The sequence below is a fragment of the Myotis brandtii genome, unplaced genomic scaffold (assembly GCF_000412655.1).
Source record: "Myotis brandtii unplaced genomic scaffold, ASM41265v1 scaffold191, whole genome shotgun sequence".
Classification (NCBI taxonomy): Eukaryota; Metazoa; Chordata; class Mammalia; order Chiroptera; family Vespertilionidae; genus Myotis; species Myotis brandtii.
The window spans coordinates 1,056,211-1,076,936 of NW_005357115.1; the positions used below are offsets into that span (position 1 = coordinate 1,056,211).

General features: G+C 45.6%; 1 protein-coding gene across 1 annotated transcript in view; it reads left to right on the top strand.

The window, feature by feature from the left end:
* Positions 1-15,943, top strand: part of GALM (galactose mutarotase (aldose 1-epimerase)) — a 43,404-nt gene extending 27,461 nt beyond the window's left edge. Inside the window, exons 5-7 of the mRNA XM_005864725.2 lie at positions 12,916-13,057; positions 14,432-14,606; positions 15,681-15,943. Coding sequence (XP_005864787.1) covers positions 12,916-13,057; positions 14,432-14,606; positions 15,681-15,758 — 395 coding nt within the window. The 3' untranslated portion in view covers positions 15,759-15,943. The remainder of the gene's footprint in view (positions 1-12,915; positions 13,058-14,431; positions 14,607-15,680) is intronic.
* Positions 15,944-20,726: the final 4,783 nt, after the last annotated feature.

A 20,726-nucleotide genomic window follows, 5' to 3' on the forward strand; every position in this document is an offset into this window, starting at 1 on the left:
AGGCCCCACCCAGAGATTCTGGTTCATTTGCTATAGAATAGACCCAGGAATCTGCACCTCTGGAAACCACCGGGGTTGACTATGCTTTCAAAATGTTGTGAGAGGAAGAAGAGAAGGTGCCTCCATACGGTGGGGATGCAGGGCCAAGGGAGAGGTTTTTTGGGGGGAGAGGAGCTGATTGAGGGCAAGTACAATGTTTGTCTGAGGGTGCGGAGAATGCAGGTGGGGACTGAGACCATGAACTGGCAGTGGCCTCAGTTGGTGCTTCCATGGGTTTTCTCCAGTTTCTCTCAGCCACATGGAGTGAGGAGCCCAGAAGGCGGATTGTGGGATGATCCAAAGTTGGGGTTTTGTCATGTAGAAGGGGCAGCAGGACAGGGTGTAAGGTAAGTCAGTAAGAGTGTCACTAACCAAGTGGCCCAGAGACAATGGGCTCAGGCAGGCAGCAGAGGACCTGAGGGCCCCGATGGGTGCCATGGCAGGGGCCCTGGAGAACAGGGCCCACTCAGGAGGGGACAGGTCTAACAGGCATGCCCTGCAGGAAGTCTGCAGTCAGACCATGGGCAGCTTTCAAATGGCAGCAAATCCCTGGATGCCCTGTTGATGGGAGTCTAGGATGGAAAAATTCTCTGCATGAAAATTTTCTGCCCAACCGTGAAGTGTAAAATTACCTTCTTATCTGAAAACACCATGTAACTGGGTTTAGCATACCCTCCCCCACTGCAAGTCAAAGTAAAATCAGAAAATACTCAGTGGAAAGAAAAAGAGAGGAAAACAGCAGCAGCAGAATAAAGCGGCAAACCCCAAAGGCATTGGCAGAGGAAAGGGCAGACCTGCAGCAGAGACGAGCTTTGACACTGTGATCTGTGAACATTTACAGAAACGTGACTTCACAAAAAAAAACCAAGGTGCTTTACTTGCCAACCACTGGAATGGAGTCAAAATCCCCACCCAGGGCGTTGCTTTTAATGATCACTCTCTTGATGTTGTTTCCTAAAATAATAACAGGCATTCTAGAGGCGATTTCACCAAGATGGCTTAATTAGGAGTCACATGTGTACCTGTGCCGTGAGCCCCATTACCTCTGCTTCCTAGCGCAAATTTGACGGACTGTTCTGAGCCTGACTAGATAAAGAGACATAATTGGAGCAGCTGGGCTGGAAGCACAGCTGGGCCATCCCCATGGAGACCAGACTCCCGCGCTCTTCCCATCGCCCCAGCGTTCCTCCCCTCCCTTTCTTTCCTGAGATGAACGCACAGCACGCCTGAGCCTGGGTCTCCCTTAGATGATCCCCACATCAGTGCCTTTCACCTGGAATGTGCACGCAGATCGCTGGGGAACTTGTTAATATGCAGATTCTGGCTCAGTTGGCCTGGGGTGGAGCCTCTGGGTCCACATTTCTAACCACCCGTAGGGGATGTGGTGCTGGGTCCACGCTTTGAGTGGCTATTTAAAGGCTCTATAAAGCTGTCTAGCCTCCAGTGACTTTGTTGCTTTTTCCTTTTTGGCACCTATTTGTCCCCACTTGCTCCCCTCTCCAGCAACCCTGTGTCCTCCTGCTGCCCCCTTAGCTACCTTTATTTCTCTCCCCCTCCAGGCTGCACACACCTACTCGGTCCTCTCTTATCAAAAGCCATTGTCATTCTACAAAAAGCAGCTCTCAGCCTATGGCCTCTGTAGGTAAGACAAGCTAAAAGTTTGACTTTAAAAAGAGGTAGGAGACCCTTAACTGGTTTGGCTCAGTGGATAGAGTGTCTGCCTGTGGACTGAGGGGTCCTGGGTTTGATTCTGGTCAAGGGCACGTGCCCGGGTTGCCGGTAGGGGGTGTGAAGGAGGCGGCCGATCAATGATTCTCTCTCATCATTGATGTTTCTATCTCTCTCTCCCTCTCCCTTCCTCTCTGAAATCAATAAAAATTGTATTTTTAAAAATACATTATTTTTTTTTTAAAAAAGAGGTAGGAGAGAAATAACCAGATATTACCATGTGTCCCTGAAGAGAACAACCTGCTTCGTTGTTTGTCACATGAGCCAATGGCCCTCAGCCCTGGAATGTCACAGCTGGAAAGGATCTTATCTTCTCCAACCCCCATCCACCTGTCCAGTGTTTGAATCCCAGAAATGGGGGGTCTGCCGGCACTCAGGTGCCTCCGGGACGGGAAGCTCACTGTCCATCCTGGGTCAGCAGGTCACAAATGCCTTCCTGACACTGAACTGAAATCTGTCTACTCAGAGCCGAGCCCCACCTGGGCTAGTTCTTGGGTCCCTATGGAGCAGGCTCCAGGCCTTCGAAGGCAGCCATCATGTCGCCCCAAGTAATTCCTTCTTCAGGCAGCACACCCACAGGTCCTCGGCTATTCTTATGCCGTGTGTTGGCCATCTGGTCCCTCTCTGATCCCACTCCTGCGTCTCTCTGCCTGTGATGCCTGTACTGAAAAACGTAACCGAACACCGTCTCCACCCCATTTCACCCTACATGACTCCCATCGAACTCACTGCCAACCACATCCTCAAAGTCATTTTCACACATGCTGGGGCCCAGCCACATCTCCCCCGTCAGTAATCACTGTAGTGATTAGACTGAGCATTTATGAGAGTTAATATAGCAGGATGGTGAAGAGCCCAAGCTCTGGAACCAGACTGGGTGTGAAGTGCTCTACACGCACCATCTAATCGCTAGCGATCACCATCGTCACCACCATCATGGCCATCGCCATCATCGCTGTGCTAAGCTCTTCCCCTCCATTCACTGTTTTAATCCTCATGACAACTTCATGAGGTGGGGGCTCTGTTATCCCGGTTTGATAAGTGAGAAGTAGGTGTTATGCTTCAGTCATGCCTCAGTTGAAGAAACAGACATGTGGAGAGGTCGGGTAACCTGCACAAAGTTACACAGGTGATTGGTGGGGCCAGGTTCCCCAAGTCCAATGTCTGTGCTGGTATCGCCCTCAGCTCCAGTCCACACTCAGCTGCACTGCTGAGTACTTCCTACAGGCGGGGCGGGGCGCTGGACATGCCTTATCTGATTTAATTTGCATCATCCCATGAGGTAGACACTCTTGTCATCCCCATTGACAGATGAGGAAAGCAAGGTTCAGAGAAGCTGAGCAACCTCCACAAAATTTCACAGCAAGGAAAGCCAGGCTTTATATCCACCCAGGCCTGCCTGGCTCTAAAATCCATTCTAATATTGAGTTTGACTGCCAAACAGGCGAGCAGGGTGCCCTGGGAGGCTGATGGCAGTAATTGGTGATCATGACTCCTGATATCCACTGCGACGCAGGGGGGCACAGTTTGCCTAATCAGCCCCATTTTCTGAGCTGTCATTAGGGGCAATTTCCACTTTCTCTGATGCTTCATTTTCCTGCAGTTTCTGAAAGCTGCTGATTTGCTCAGATTAAGACAAGCTTCTGTGTCTTTCACATGGCAGTTTGTTGTACGAGCTGCTAGAAGGAGGAGGAATCATAAACAGGAGACCTTGATGTGTTATGCAAAGCCTTTGCTGCGTTGCAATAGGAAGAGCCTGCCAGTAGACTCCCAGGCTGCATTTCTTCACCAAACGCCTGAGGTTATGTGACTGCATCGTTGCAAATGTACATTTCAGTATCAGGTCACGAGAGGGCAACGCGTTTGGTGATGAGCAGCAATATAGGCAGAACATATTCACCAGCCTGCAGATCAGCGATTCTCAACCAGGCGCACATTGGCTGGGCTTCAGAGGGCCTGGGAACATTCTGTATGTGTGTATGCATTTCCTGGAGAGCCCATAACTTTTATAATATGCTCAAAGGAGTCCATGACTCAAAAAAAAAGAAAAAAAAAACAGTTTAAAATTCATTGCTCCAGATTTTAAAAGCACTAAGAAGCTTCAAAAAACAAATCACCTGAATTCCTTTTTAATGAAAATGCCAATGTCCCTTAGAGGTGCAGGAATGCACCTTTCTTTTTCATGAATGATTTATGGAGAGTGTGTGTGTGTGTGAGAGAGAGAGAGAGAGAGAGAGAGAGAGAGAGAGAGAGAGAGAGAAATGTGCCAGCTTAGATATAGGACCTCCTTCATAGCATTCTCTCAAGTAAACCTCACAGTATCTGTGTTAGGTAGATACCAATATTAACTCCATTATATAAATGGGGAAATTGGATCTTACCGAGGCATACAAACTTACCCAAGGTCAGTTAGTAAGTCTATCTAAATTCTAATATGTCGTACCTAGATTTGTAAAATATAGGATAAATCATAGAAAAAATTTTTAATAATATACTTGATATTTTTTAACATTGCCTTTTTAAGGGAGAAAAAATTATTGGAGAAATTTTTCTAGAAGTCTTTGCTAGATTTTCCTCCCCCTCTTTTTTTCTTTTCTCTTTTCCCAAAATAATGTGTAATTGTTACGATAAATAGGACTTGCCGTGCTGAGGACTGTGGGGCGGGTGTGTGATGTTATTCCAGCGATGGCGTTACTGGGCTGTGTGAACATGAGAGAGAAAGGGACCTGCCAGGAAGGAAGGGCTAAAAACGAGCGACCGTGGAGATGCAGTGACTCTTGCAGTGACCATCTGTTCGTCTTCTCAGAGAGTCAGCCGCGAGGGCCACCAGGCAGAGATAAAAGCTCTTTCAGATGATGGGAAATTAAAAGCTTTGAATTAAAATTCACCCCAGGTGGATTTTTCTGTCAGATACTGAAAAAGTGTTCATGCTCAGATGATACAAAAAAAACCATTTCGCCGACTTAGTTATTTGATCAGGAATCCACAAGAATTAATTCACCTTCTATTCTGTTTCTTAAGTCTTTTGCCCAAAAAAATAAATCAGAGCTGGGAGTCCATGGAATATGTGTAATATAAATGTGCCTTGCCTGTGCCCCAAATACAATTTCCCAGGTGGCAGGAGTCCATTCCTGTGGCTTGTCCAGTTAGCCAACCCACCTCCCCTTCAAGAGTAGGCTCCTGCCCCCAGGCTGCCTTAGGGGCTGCGTCTCTCTGCTCCCCCAGGCCTCTGAGTGCCACTCGCAATTGCCTTTGTCACACTCTCCTGTAAGTTTTTATATTTTGTGTGTCTCTTTGACCAGATTCTAGACTCCCTGAGGTTAGTTTCATGCCTGGTACATAAAAGATGCTCAAAAATGAGTAACCTGCCCTGGCCGGTTTGGCTCAGTGGATAGAGCATCAGCCTGCGGACTAGAGGGTCCCTGGTTCGATTCCGGTCAAGGGCATGTACCTTGGTTGCGGGCACATCCCCAGTGGGGAGTGTGCAGGAGGCAGCTGATCAATGTTTCTAACTCTCTATCCCTTCCCCTTCCTCTCTGTAAAAAAATCAATAAAATATATTTTTAAAAAAAAATGAGTAACCTGGCCCTAGCTGGTTTGGCTCCGTGGATAGAGCGTAAGGCCTGTGGACTGAAGGGTCCCGGGTTCAATTCCAGTCAAGGGCACATGCCCAGGTTGTGGGCTTGATCCCCAGTAGGGGGCATGCAAGAGGCAGCCTATCATTAATTCTCTCTCATCATTGATGTTTCTAACTCTCCCTTCCTTCTCTTTGAAATCAATAAAAAACATATTTTAAAAAAATAAAAAATCAATAAAAACACTAAAACGAGTACTAGAATATCAAGGGGGCAAGCTCGTGTGTAGACAGAACCTGACATCTTTGATCAAACTGCTTTGTTGAAAGGACATTCAAGAACATGCACAGGCTGAAGAGCAGCAAGGGGATTAAGAGCAAAGTGAATGAGAGGATATGAGTGCCCATAAATTACATTTTTAAATCAATTACAAAACAAGCCTACCCTAGTATTTCAGGAAACAAAAGTTCACAAGGACTGGGAGCCTTTTTAAAAATGCCTAGTGTCACTCAAAACAAAGAATTTAGAATTTGAGTAAAGTAAATAATATATACAGATAACCTACATGACTCATTGCACAACTCCAAACTTTATGTCATTGATGTTTGTTTACCACTATTGGTGACAGTTCTTCTATAGTAGTTAAAATATATATTAAATGTTCTCAAATTCCTTAAATAAGCTATCCTAGAATACCTATCAATATTGTCCAAGGCACTATGCCACCCAAAATGTTAGTACTCAATAGCAGCTTTGGTCAGGTTGCTCAATTTGGTTAGAGCATTGGTCCCAAAATGCCAAGGTTGCAGGTTTACTCTCCAGTCAGGGCACATAAAAGAAGCAACAAACGAATGCATACATAAGTGCATTCAACAAAACGATGTCTGTCTGCCTGTCTGCCCTAAATAAATAAATAACCCAATAGCACCTGGCCTTATATCTTCATCTGTACAACTAAAGGCATGCATTGGTACAATCAACATGATTTATCATAAGCTCCTGCCAACTGACTTTGGTGTCCAGTGCTACTACTATGCTTCTCTGAAAATGAACAAAGTATATTTAACTTATTTTGTGGCTTCTGATAACTTTCTGAAATTTCTTCATGTTAAAGTAGTTGAAAAACTTGATACCAAAAATGCCATCTGCCATAAGCAGCCATGGGGAAAAGGCCAAATTCCTCATAATAGAATGTGTGTAAGAATCCCTTATGGGAGATGAGAGCAATGACTCACGGAGGTGGATTTCACGGAGGCAGTGGGTTTCTCCTTTACTCCCAGAGGACAGGTAATTCTCTCTCTGCCAGAAGTGCAAATAGAAAGCAGATCTAATGCCTCTTTGCTGAGGTCATCCATAGACCCCACTCCAAGTCATTCTCATTCCTCGCTCATGTCACTCCAACAACACTCTTGTCATAACTCTTTTTTTTTTTAACACTGTCTAAGTCTATATAACGGCTTGTCTCATAGAGGAGAGCACCGGAATAGGTTAGACTTTGTTGCTGTAGCAAGCTCAAATTGTGTCAGACAGTGTCGATCATCTGCCACAAATTTAAATTCTTTAGTGTTTAAATAATTCTTATTTCATTATCCATATTGATGATACCCTGACTTCTCAGTTTCTTCACATCCTCTCTTCCAATGATCTTATCCTCCACCCTTCTCAGCTACTCACTCTTATGGTCATAATTGCAGCCTTCCATGATCACCATTTAAGATGTCTACCAGCTCCAATAATTATGATGCTACAAGTACCTATATAATCTCTGATCTTACCACCTTTTCACGGGCCCTCACTTCCTCATGACCTCATTTCCCCCAGATTAGGTCAGAAATCCATCGTTAGAATTGTCCCTTGGCATTTGCGCTCAGCTCCCTTGCACCCTCCCTCTTCTTTGTATTCTCCTAACAAAACTCAGCTCTGGCTAATACCCCCCCCCCCCCCATCCCCCTGCCTCACCCTCCACTGATGCCAATAGGCAGCTACTGGTCTCACTCTAAATCCCTGACAATAACCTCAGTTGGGTCCTTAGTGGTGCCACAGCCAGACTTTCCCTGAAATGGGGAAGCAGAAATGCGGCCTCAGGTGGCGCCTATGCCCCAGAGCTGTAACCCGCACCTTCGGGCCGGAGCCCACCATCTGCTAGGCATTGCTGTCAGACTCCAGTGCACGCCCGGCCAACCTGCAGAAGCATCCTCTTCAGAAAACAGCTCCTCTCTGCCAACACCTCAGCTTCCTGGCGGCTTCAAAACCAAAGTCTAGTGATGTGACCCCTCTACAAGGGCACCCTCTCCATTTCCGCTGCGTTTTCTCGACACTCAGCGTTGCTGAGAGAGCTATTTTGACATCTCCTTCTATTCTTAGCATCAAAGCACAAAGTTAGAACTGCACATTCGTGAGAAAAGCCGAGAACACTTGGGGGTAGGGGGTGGAAGGGGCTCTAACCAAGCCACTCCAGGCTGCGGTGGAAAGCACTTGAGAAGGGGCCTGGAGACTTTGACACTGTGGGGATGTGTCACCCTGGGCAAGTCCCTTTAGCTGTCTGGATCCCAGCCTCCTCATCGGTAAAGTGAAGGGACTAGATGAGGTCATTCCTAAGGTTCTTTCTAGATCTTTCATTCTGACTTTGTCACAGGATACGACACCATTCACAGTTACCCCCGTTTTCTCATTGTCATCATCAGTTTTTCCGTCCAGACAGAGTCTGCTTCTTACCCGGAGGGTACAAAGATAAATACGACACCACCCTGGCGCTCTAGGAACTCACATTCCTTTTAGACCAGCGGTTCTCAACCTGTGGGTCGCGACCCATTTGGGGGTCGAACGACCCTTTCACAGGGGTCGCCTAAGACCATCGGAAAACACATATATAATTACATATTGTTTTTGTGATTAATCACTATGCTTTATGTTCAATTTGTAACAATGAAATTGGGGGTCACCACAACATGAGGAACTGTATTAAAGGGTCGCGGCATTAGGAAGGTTGAGAACCACTGTTTTAGACAAATAGCTTGACATAATCCTATAAATATGCCATAATGTGATGAATGTTTGGGGGAATATATGTTTAAAGTGTGATGGGAACAAAGTGGAAAAGAGGTTTAGTTCTCACTGTGGAGGTTGCAGTACTTCACAGAAGAAATGGCATTGAAGAATATTCCTTTTTAAAATATATTTTTATTGATTTCAGAGAGGAAGGGAGAGGGATAGAAAGAAACATCAATGATGAGAGAGAATCATTGACTGGCTGCCTCCTGCACGCCCCCTACTGGGGAGGATCGAGCCCACAACCCTGGCCTGTGCCCTTGGCCAGAATAGAACCTGGGACCCTTCAGTCCACAGACTGACGCTCTATCCACTGAGCCAAACCAGCTAGGGCAAGAATATTCTTAAATGATCCCGTGGACTGTGCCAGAGTGTGGTGGGTGTGGGGGGCACAGAACGGACATTCCGGTTATGAGAAAGGGCCCAAAGACAGGGTAAATCTGGGAACAAATTCCAAATTTTCTATGTGCCCAACAAGTAGGCACATGAGGGGGTGTATGAGGGCATGAGGCTGGAAAAGACAGATTGGAACCTTTTTTTTCATGTTTTCTTTTCATTTTAGCAAAACCTCACTTTAGAATTATCCCAAGTTTCTCATTTTTAAAATCAGGGCTTCTTTGCCATTACATGGTCGAATATATCCATGTAACGTGTAAGGCTGCAAATAATAGCAGCTTTGTTTTACAGAGAGGAAAGTAAAATAAATACTGATTTGTAGATTGCTCAAGATCAGGCAAACAGACTGGAAATTCGCCCTTGGGTCCTTATGTCATGAAAACTGCACGACTTTCTTTTTTCCAAGTCAAGAGAAGTAAGTAATCTTGACTGACCTAGACAAATTACTGTCTAGGACTGTCATAGGGTTAGATTTTGAGACAAGTATAGCTTTAGGGAAGAACTAAATATTGTGAACACCATATAAGGGAAGAAAGCATAACATAAGTTTCCATTTAGCATATGGATGGGTAACCTTAAAATCTGCTGAGCCCATGAGAACAGCTGCTTCTTTTTCCCAGTCTAATTGGTTCATAAGGAAACAGTTGCCTTTTTTTAAAGTCACTTTGGGAGATGGTTGGTCACCCAGACTTCACAGAACAATAGCACCTGGAGCTGGGGGCGGTCACTGCCAAGATTTGGCCTTTGGCCTTACAGATCCAAAAAGTTCAACTATTCATTCTCCCAGAACAGATCAGGGGTTAGAGGGCTGAATCTGAACTCAAATGAGGTCGATGTTTATTTTATAAACAAAGCTCTTTCTATCGTGTCTCTAGCACCATCTGCTGGGAAAGAAAAGCGCCCTTGGTAAGAATACTTAAAGTTGAAACGTCAGAAACCCTACTGGGCAAAGAGGAGAAGGGGAAGGGGGAGGAAGGAGTCGCTAGGCAGAGTCTAAGAAACAACATTAAGTATATTACATTGAAGTTACTTATAGATAGATGTAAAACAAAAATACACACCTTCTAACTGATCAGAAACACACACAAACCGATCATATGTAAAAGATTTTTTTAAGTAATAACTAGAATTCATAAACACAGAAAGCATGCCACAAAATATAAGGATAGAACGAAGAACACTTAGAACACGTATGTGTCATGTTAATGCTGTGGAATGCCCGCGTTAAACACAGTCTCAGAGATGGACTCCCAAAGCAAAACCCAGCGGAAGGCCGTGTACAAACCGAGTGATTCAGGAAGGTTGGAATATGAGACCTCAGGAGCACACCAAACACCTGAAGGCCGAAGTAGCAGGGTCTCCCTCTTACCAGTAAAGGCTGGTTTCAGGAGAGAGAGCATCAACTTACATAAAAGAGGACATCTTGTAATGATAAAGGATGCAACTCACAATGAAGGTTCTCACAAAAATGAGCATATCTAAGCCCGTAAAGGAAACCTGAGGCAGTCACAAAACATAAGTAATACAGCCAATATTGACCTAGAAATGTTTTAACTCTTAATAATTCCTGGATCAAAAAGGAAATCAGCCAGTGCCCTCGGCGCTCCCAGATCTGTCTCTTGCTTCAACTGTGTGGACAGAACAGACCCAGGGACGCCCCTTCTTCCAGCCTCCGACCACCCTCCAGTGTCTTATCCAGTCACCACCTTTGGAACCACCTCTGAGACCAGCCAACACACTGGTTTCTTTTTCTACCTTAACTCCTTAATTGCCCAACAACCATGAGCTCCCAAATTCGTCAGAATGATTCCACTGAGGTGGAGGCTGCGGTCACCCGCCTGGCCAACCTGCCCCTGCCGGCCTCCCACACCTACCTCTCTCTGGCTTCTATTCAACCAGGACGATGTGGCTCTGGAGGGCGTGGGTCTCCGAGAATTTGCAGCGAAGAAGCGTGAGGGCGCTGAGCGTCTCTTAAAGATGCAAAACCAGTGCGGTGGCCGCATTCTCTCCCAGGTCCTGCTGAAGCCTCCCCAAGATGAGTGGGCAAAACTCAGGGTGTATGGAAGCCGCCCTGGCCTTGGAGAGGAGCCTGAACCAGGCCCTCCTGGAGCTGCAGGCCCTGGTTCTACCCACAGACCCTCAGCTCTGTGACTTCCTGCAGAACCACTTCCTGGGTGAGGAGGTGAAACTCATCAGGAAGACAGGCAACACCTGACTCACCTCCACAGGCTGCTGGCCCCCAGGCTGGGCTGGGAGGGTATCTCTTCTACAGGCTCACCCTCAGGCACCACTAGGAGCTTGTGGAGCCCAGAGGCCTGTGAAGGGCCCCTCTGCATTTCCTAGGTGTCTGGTTTTTGCCTGAGCCTCTCCCCGAAACCCCTAGACATTTTTTTAACCACCCTGAAGACCACTCCCAGGTATTGAACCAATGTAAACAATAAAGTTTTTTGCAGGGGAAAAAAAAAAGGAAATCAAACTCCAAAACTAGGAATATATAGAAAATAACAAAATAATATAAGTATATTATATATAATGTAAATATATACATATATATTGTATACATACATGGAAATATTATAATACACATAATATTATAATTCTATATCATGGAAACTCCCTATCACCTGTATTCAAGCTGTTTCCTCCACATCTTCAACCTCCCTCACCCATTCAACCTAATATGATCTCAGCTCAAGCTTCTGCTCAACCCTTGTCATTTATTCCATGAAATCTCCCAGTCCGCCACCCCTACGCCCACCCCACTGCCTGTCTTCTCTCTTACCGCTGGGCCATTCGCGTTAGGAAGGGACTGAAAGGTGATAGAGCAAAATGGCGCTGTTTTCAGAACAATGTCCCTTTAACCTCTACTTGAAATCACTCGTGAAATAATCCTAATTTCTCGTTTTTGCCCTCAAATCCCTGATTACTTGTTCATTTTTTTTACATGTTTTATCCACTCTAAGATGCCATCAATTGTAAAGTTCATTATTTCACATCCCATGAAGAAAGGAAAACCTGCCAGTTAAACCATAACATGATTTCAGAGGTTTTAAACTGTGAAAACGAGTGTCTTAAATTAATGAAATGCAGTGTGTCAGTATCATAGGTGGCTGTTTGATAATGTCAGGTTATGTGGGTGGTTCCTCATGTTACATGAGCAGTTTGGACCAGGTGAGCTCTGAGAAACCCTTCGGGTCCAACACCCTTCAGTTCTGTAACACCAGAGGGATGTTCTTGACGGGGCACTGGTTGTGGTGACCACCACGGCAGGGCTCCTGTCCATGCTCCTTCTGTGTTTTGCCCTTTAAGAGTTGAGGGGCCCCACACTGCAGTGTCCCCACCTCAGAACTGAGTCCCCACCCACATCATTGTGAAGAGGCTTCAAGATGTCCCACTTCAAGATAAGCACAGATGTACTGCTCTTAGAGCTTGAGGAGCCTGGCTTACACACACAGCGCTTGCGGACTATAACTCCTCCAGGAACCACGCCTGGAGACACAAAGCTTGCCTTCAGATTGACTCTAAAATTGGCAAATAGTAGAGTGGCCATGCGTCCTTGCCCTGGACTGTCCCAGTGAACTCATTTGTCCCTGTGTTATTATTAACAGCCCCGCTTCAGCTTAGAGTGTGTCTACAGGGAAGTGATTGGGAAGGGGGTTGCCAGTGTCTTTTGGCCAATAATGGCCCCACATGGGTTGCGAATCCCTCCTCTCAGGGACATTGTGGGTGTCTGGTTAGCCACTCCAGGAGCTAATGCTTGGTGATGAGCCCTGGGATAGTTCAGCACTAAAGTGAGAAATGCCAACAAAGTGATTGACGCCATGGTTAGGACAACCATCACCCCTTATCCAACTGAGCCCATAATGGAAATTATGCATCTCCTCATGATTTTTATTTCTTTCACATGTGAATGATTCTGAATGTTATGACCACTGCCTTTGCAATCAGTAGCATCTTACAATTTTTTAAAAAATCGAATAATTCATTCTCCTTTGTAGGATCTGGACTCTCATCTCCTTTACAAATCAAAACGAAGGCAGAGAGGGTGGGACCTGTGGGCCTTTAGGACACCGGGCATGAAGATTTGATTTGGGCACTTATCCCCCCTTTCCCTGCCTCTTCCCACCAGGAGAAGTTGCTCCAGTGCAAGGAACCGCATTTGACCTGAGGAAGCCAGTGGCGCTTGGGAAACACCTGCAGGACTTCCACGTCGGTGGCTTTGACCACAATTTCTGTCTGAAGGGCTCGAAGGAAAAGCACTTTTGTGCGCGGTAGGTACTTTCCACTTCCTGCCGCTGCAGGGAAGAGGAGATAGCAACCCCTATTTGGGGAGCTTTCCCTCTGGCCACATCAATGCCATTTACTACACTACAGGGACCAAATACCACATCCCATGTCTTTTCAAAGCTTATATTCCAAAGGTGAGCTCTGCAGAATTTTCTCGCCCCCTCCCCCCTCCCACATGCCATCATCCCTGCCCGGCTTCCCCTCTCTCTCTGCTCCCACTTTCCAGCTCTGCCTGTTCTTTAAGGCCCAGTTTTTCTTAGAAGCCCTAATTCCTCCTGACTGAAGCCCCTTCTGCCTTCCCTGAACTCCCAGAGCCCTCTGTGCTCCCTTGACTTGTGGTTTTGCTCTGCCCACGCCCATGCAAGGCTGGAGGCCGCACTTCTCGTCAGCCCCATAGGCAGTGTGCACACACCCTCCTCACTAACCCCAGCCCTGTCTGCCACCTCAGCTTTGCAAATCCCTGCCTCTGCCTAATGCCATGCTTGCCACTAGCAAATGACCCTGAGTGTTTGTAGAATGATTTTCAATATGAGAAAATGATCCAAACTCTAAGAAGAAAGAGAACTTAAAAAGCCTGCTTTCCCACAGAGTCCCAGCCCCAGGTCCCGGCTGTGTTCTTTCAGCTCAAGCCTGCTTTTCTCCTCGGGGCCCACTACTCGCTCCTCCTGCCCTGCCCTCACCTGAGGAGACGCTGCCTTCTCTCCAAACCGCCTCTTCCCCAAACGCTTTCCCTTTGCCTTCCTGGTTGACTACACATGGGGGGATGTTTTCTTCTCAGAAAGACTGTGAGGCCCAGGCTTTCTTGACAGAGACCTCTGTAGAGGCCTGGTTTGGAAACAAAAGAAAACAGTGACGTTGCAGAAACCCCAGCAGATGTTGTGGGGGAGAGCTGACTAAAGAGCACAGCCCGCTCTGGTCCCAGGGAGGAAAGTGTGTCTTTCAAAAAAACAGCTGGTTGTTTCGCTCCAGCTCTTTATGAGAAAGAATCCCAGCCCCTCCAGGACCCTAAAACCCTAAAATTGCCTCTCTCCAATCTGGCTGCCCCCAACACACACACACCTCACACACACACACACACACACACACACACACACACACACACACACACACACACCTGGCTGGGGTGAGTCTGTTTTGTCCTTCCCCAGAGAAACCAAAATCAGAGTGAAAAGTTGCTCTGGAGGATCCTCAAAACCACCTGCTAAGGCCTCACCTCGGAGGCTGTGAGAATTTCCCATGATGCTGTTCCTCCCTGTCTCCTCCATATATCTTGTCCAGGCTCTGTGACGGGGTCCGATCCCTGTTTCAAAGCTGCCTTCCCAGCTTCTGCCTGTCCTTATATGTGGCTTTATCCCCAGGGTCCATCATGCTGGAAGCGGGCGGGTCCTGGAAGTGCACACCACCCAGCCCGGGGTCCAGTTTTACACGGGCAACTTCCTGGATGGCACCCTGAAGGGCAAGAGTGGAGCAGTCTATCCCAAGCACTCTGGTTTCTGCCTCGAGACCCAGAACTGGCCCGATGCAGTCAATCAGGTAAAGCTACAGGCGGGCCTGTTAGAGGGGTGGTGTGTCCAAGGTCACACTGTAGGACAGAGGTCATGACTCAGGTCTGTGTGAGTCACAAGTCCATGTGTGTTCTCTTCTCCAAGTCATGATAAACACAGGAAACAGTCAAATTACTAGCATGGCATTTACATGTTTTTTAAAATATCTCTTATTTTGTACCTTCAAAGCCTTTATTCAGGTGATTGTTTCTCATCAATACCTACTCATTTTCTACAACCACACTTTTAAGGCAGTCCTTCATGTCTTCTCTTCCTATTTGCTTCCTCATAACTTTTTCTAGCTATTTCCTGGAGTAATGAATGCTCTGCAAAGCGCCTGCCTATGATAAGACGCAAGTAGCTTGCACCAGAGTATAAAGCCACACACTGCTTCCTTCAAGAAAGTCTTGCTACTACAAAGTGTGCTTAGTGATGTAGTTGATTTTCATTCTGGCTCAAATTCTTTTTTTTTTTTTTAATATATTTTATTGATTTTTTTTACAGAGAGGAAGGGAGAGGGATAGAGAGTTAGAAACATCGATGAGAGAGAAACATCAATCAGCTGCCTCCTGCACACTCCCTACTGGGTATGTGCCCGCAACCAAGGTACATGCCCTTGACGGGAATCGAACCTGGGACCCTTGAGTCCACAGGCCGACACTCTATCCACTGAGCCAAACGGGTTAGGGCTTGGCTCAAATTCTTTATTTCATGGGAAACCAATAATAAATAATTCTTTTTTTTTTAAGTATGTTTTTTATTGAATATATATATATATATATTTAATTGATTTCAGAGAGAAAGGGAGAGGGAGAAAGAGATAGAAACATCAATGATAATCATCGATCAGCTGCCTCCTGCCCGCCCCACCCAGGGGATCAAGCCCACAACCTAGGCATGTGCTTTGACCAGAAATTGAACTGTGACCTCCTGGTTCTTAGGTCGACGCTCAGCCACTGAGCCACGCCGGCCAGACAACCGTAAACAGTCTTATATTGCCATATGGACTGGGTAAGGCTGCAGCCTGGGCTGGCAAGGTGTAACCTGTGTTTTCCCTCCACAGCCCCACTTCCCGCCTGTGCTGCTGCGGCCTGGTGAGGAGTATGACCACACCACTTGGTTCAGGTTTTCTGTGGCCTAAGGAAATGTGAAGACATGACCTGCTCCAGGGCCAGGCTGGGAGCCCTTCAGCAGCCTGTCTCCTATTCAGAGATGAGATGAAGATCAGAGGCTTTAAAAGTGATCCCATGAATTAAAATCATACAAATGGAAGCTGCCATGACAACCACTCTGAATACTGATCTCCTTTCCAGTGACTGGCTCTAATAATCAGCTCTATTCTCTGTGTAGTTAAGAGAACCCAACCACCAAGCATCACCCAAGCCCTAACCCCAGCCCAGACCCCATGCTGTTGGCTCCATCTCTCCCCCCTGCCTTTCTTTTCTACTTTTCACCCCCCCCTTCTTTGAGCCGACACTCATTCCTTTTCTTTTTCTTTCTCCTCTACCTCAAACCACCTTGCCCTTGAGCATCACTTTGGAGTTCTCAGAGGTCACATTAGTTCGCTCAACATGCTGGCAGATGGACCTCTCTGCCCTGAGTAGAGATTGACAAGTGAGGGAGCTGAGGCTTAAAGAAGCTAAATGAACCACCTGAAGGCCCACAGCCAGGAACAATGTTAGCCAGGACTTGAGGTCAGTCATGTGAATCCAAGTCCCCTTCTTTGCTCCTCTTCTCTCTGCCAGAGCATTCCACCGCTCATGGGCAAAGCGGGGTCTGACCCTTATCTCTTAGAGCCAGCCTTGCTTCCCAGATTCACTTTTATAAAAAGCATTATCCTGTGTGATTAACTGTCTCCCTGCCTTAGAAGTGGTGTGACTTAAAGTACAGTAAAGAACCTGTAATTTTGATTCTCTGCCTTTGAAGTTAACTGAGAAAGCCCAGCCACCGTATGGAAGAAAGGAAGCACAGAGTCAGGAGCTATGTCCATGTGAGGAGGGCCTTACCTGAGGGCCGCACATGGCACCTGGAACAAGTGTTATATGAGGCTGAGGCTCCCTCTTTTCCTGAAGAGTTGAATCATCTGTGATGGATTGGGGCTGATGGTTTTTAAAGAAATGTACCTTTTAAATACTAACAATTAGTTGAAATTTTAAAAAGCTCTACACTGCCCAGCCGATGTGGCTCAGTGGTTGAGTGTCGTCCTACAAACCAGGTCAGAGTTCGATTCCCCATCAGGGCATATGCCCGGGTTGTGGGCTTGATCCTTGGTGTGGGGCATGCAGGAGGCAGCCAATCAATGATTTCTATCATTATTGATGTTTCTATCTCTTTCTCCCCTCTCCCTTCCTCTGAAATAATAAAAAAAGTTTAATAAATAAAAATAAAAAGCCCTGCACTTTCAAAGACTTCAGAGTTTCTTCACTTACCTTCAAATCGAACATGGACCAAGTCTATGGTGTGTTCTGGGTTCTACTATGCTCTCCAATACGACCCCAGCATCTTCCTAGAGGAAAGCTACCTAACTGGCAGCCTATTGAGCCTCCCATACGTCCCCTTTCTTAGCAACCACAGTAAACCAAAGAGAGTGTTTATTTTTTAGTGCACTTCAGCATAGATTTTCTGAGTACCTATTTGCACACAGTTCTCTACTGTCTTTTAAGGGAAGTAGGAGGTGATGTCTAACATGTAGTATGTTCCCTCAGGGATATCACCATCTCTGGGAGAGAAAAGACCAATAGCAATTTGATGTAGAATTGCACTGACACGGCTGGAAGCCCTGAACTAATACTAACTTTGCTTCTGGCATCTACTACATGGGCAAACAATCTAATTTCACGTGGCCTCTGTTTTCTCACTTGCAAGGCAAAGTACTTTGTTTTTCTCTGTTCTGAAAATAGAATTGTTTTTACCATAAGCCTAGCCTAGAGTAGCCCAAATAAGGATATTCAACTTTAGAGCATCTGAAAGAAGTTACTGGTATTTTAATTGTGTTTATGAAAGCCGATAAAGAAGCAAAGTTTGATTATCAAGCCATAAGTCTGATGAAAGTAAAATTTTAGAGAAATTAATCTTTTGTGGTGGCAACCAGTCTATTCTTTTTCGTGAAACACACACATAAAAGAGAACTTTAATGTGCCTGAGGAAAGACACTACATAGTTATGAGACATGTTGAGTATGGCATGTGAGCATAATTGTATTTTATGATGAAATCGTTGAAGGTGTCAGCAAGAAACAATTTTACAATCTAACAACTGGACACTTCGCTCATATGAAGCGGTGAGAACTAACATGGTATTTGACATGAAAAACATCATGTAACTACAGCACGAAAGCCTTATTGAAAATGCAAGTATCCACTAAACTGCCACATACACGCCCCTCCAAGGCCCCAGGAGTCCAAGCCTTCCTTACCACACACCCCTACCCATAACCACATTAGCGCTTTATTGTTCTGAGTTCTGACCCTTCACAGGTGAGGGAATCATTGAGTCAGCTCAGTGATCTGTGGAATCCTGTTTCAAATTCAAAGGACAGTAAGCTCTTATCATTAGCTGTAGGATTTTGATTATTCTGATTTCTACTCATTTTGTCAACAAGAAAGATATAATATTAAATAATTGCACAAACATTGCTGTAAAGACTAAGATGGCATGATGTAGAGGTTGAACTGTTGCAACTGTTTGGTGATCAATGTCAGTCAAACCTCAGCTGACTAAAGAAAGTGTCAATGAATAAATAAATGGATAGTTTGTGAAAAGTAGAACATGAAAAAATACAGGACTATCAGAAGACAGGAAGGAAGCACAACATATACCCATCCATGTCCCATTATCAATCATAACCATTTTAAACAATTGGATCACTAGTTTACAAGGGGCTATTTGAACAGTTTTGACAGGAATGCAATCCTTTTCCAATCAAGGTATTTATCTTCTCCCTCTAAGTTCCAACTTCTCCAATCCAATTACTTCAATCATAAGTATCAGATGCTTTGGGTAGCACTTTAAAATATAGTTTTATTGATTTCAGAGAGGAAGGGAGAGGGAGAGATAGAATCATCAATGATGAGAATCATTGATTGGCTGCTTCCTGCATGCTCCCCACTGGGGATCCAGCCCACAACCTGGACATGTGCCCTTGACCGGAATCAAACCCAGGACCCTTCAGTCCATAGGCAGATGCTCTATCCACTGAGCCAAACCGGCTAGGGCTGGGTAGCACTTTAGCTGTAGCCAAGTAAGGTGCTCAGCAAATCCTCACCTCAAAAAAGCAACTATTATGCTGGGGGGGAGGATGGGACGGGACTGACAAAACAATTTTGCTGCTCTGGAAACTGGCCAAAACCACAACAATCTGAGATGTGTTTACGTTTGAAAAACTGAACTTTGGGTAGGAGCCGTGGGAAACTGGTGTTCTTGCCTGGGGCTGCTTCCATTCCCCTTACTTTCCCAGCTCAGTCCTGTGGGGGTTCTGCCAAAGCAAAACAAAACATGAGGACCGGCAGGTTGCTGCGGTCGATGAGGAGCTCACTCACTCTGGAGTGTGGGTTATACCCATGTCCAAACACTTCATCAGTACAAGGGAAGTAATGGCCTCTGTGCTAGGGGAGCACGGAGGACCGCCGGCTCTGTGAGCCTGGCGTCGCAATCACGATTGCAGCAAGCACATTCTGCCTAATCGGGCTGCGCACATGCACAGAAGAGACCAGAGGGTCCAAGCTATTCACACACTCCTGGCCAACGCTCGGGCTGCATGCATGTGCAGAGAAAATTAATAGGGGCTCAGCAAAAAGTAAAAGCCAGGAGGGACTTGAAGACAGCCTAAACACTGAATTCACTCTATCTACACACAGATCCATCAGGAGAGGGTAAAAATCTGACTGGTTTAAGTGTTTCTGTCCAGTTTAATGGCTGACCACTAACCTATGTAGACGCAGGGCAACCCCCTAGAAAGCTGAGCTTAAAACTAAACACAAGATTTTTTAAAAGTAACCAAAATACTAAATAGAGATTATAAAAAGAATCAAGTGAAATCCTGAGGTTGAAACATACAATAACAAATGAAAAGTTCACTAGAAAGGCTCAGAAGCAGATTCAAGATGGCAGAAGAAAGAATAAGAACTTGACGATAGGTTAATAGCAATTATTTAATTTGAAAAAGTGAGAAGAGATTGAAGAAAATGGAAAAGAACCTCAGACAAATGTAGGACAACATCAAGTACATCAGCATATATGTAATGGGAGTCCAAAAAGGAGAGGAGAGAAAGGGACAGAAAAATATTTCAAAAATAATTTTTGGCCGAAACCGGTTTGGCTCAGTGGATAGAGCGTCGGCCTGCGGACTGAAGGGTCCCGGGTTCGATTCCGGTCAGGGGCATGTGCCTGGGTTGTGGGCACATCCCCAGTGGGGGATGTGCGGGAGGCGGCTGATCGATGTTTCTCTCATTGATGTTTCTAACTCTCTATCCCTCTCCCTTCCTCTCTGTAAAAAATCAATAAAATATATTTAAAAAAAATAATAATAATTTTTGGGAAAAAAACACCTCCCCAAATTTGATGAAAACCATTAATCTATATATCCAAGATGCTCAACAAACTCCAGAGAAAATTTGAAAGCAAGAGAAAAATAACTCATTAGGCCCTAGCCAGCTTGGCTCAGTGGATAGAGCACTGGCCTGTGGGCTGAAGGGTCCCAGGTTTGATTCAGGTCAAGAGCACATGCCCGGGTTGTGGAGGAGGCAGCCGACCAATGATTCTCTCACATCATTGATGTTTCTATCTCTCCTTCTCCCTTCCTTTCTGAAATAAAAAAACAAAACAAAACAAACTCATCAGTACAGGGACCATCAATACAATTAACATGTGACTTCTCATCTCAAGCAATGGAGTCCAGGAGGCAATAGAATGACATAATCAATGTGTTTAAAAACCAGAGATTCTATATCCAAAAATGCCCCTCAAGAGTGAAAGTGGGGAAAAAATCACACATTTCCAAATAAAGAATGGGAGAATTCATTGCTAGCAGACCTGTCTTACAACAAATACTAGAGGAAGTCCTTTATGTGAAAGAAAATTAAGATGGTAACTCAAATCCATGGAAATAAAT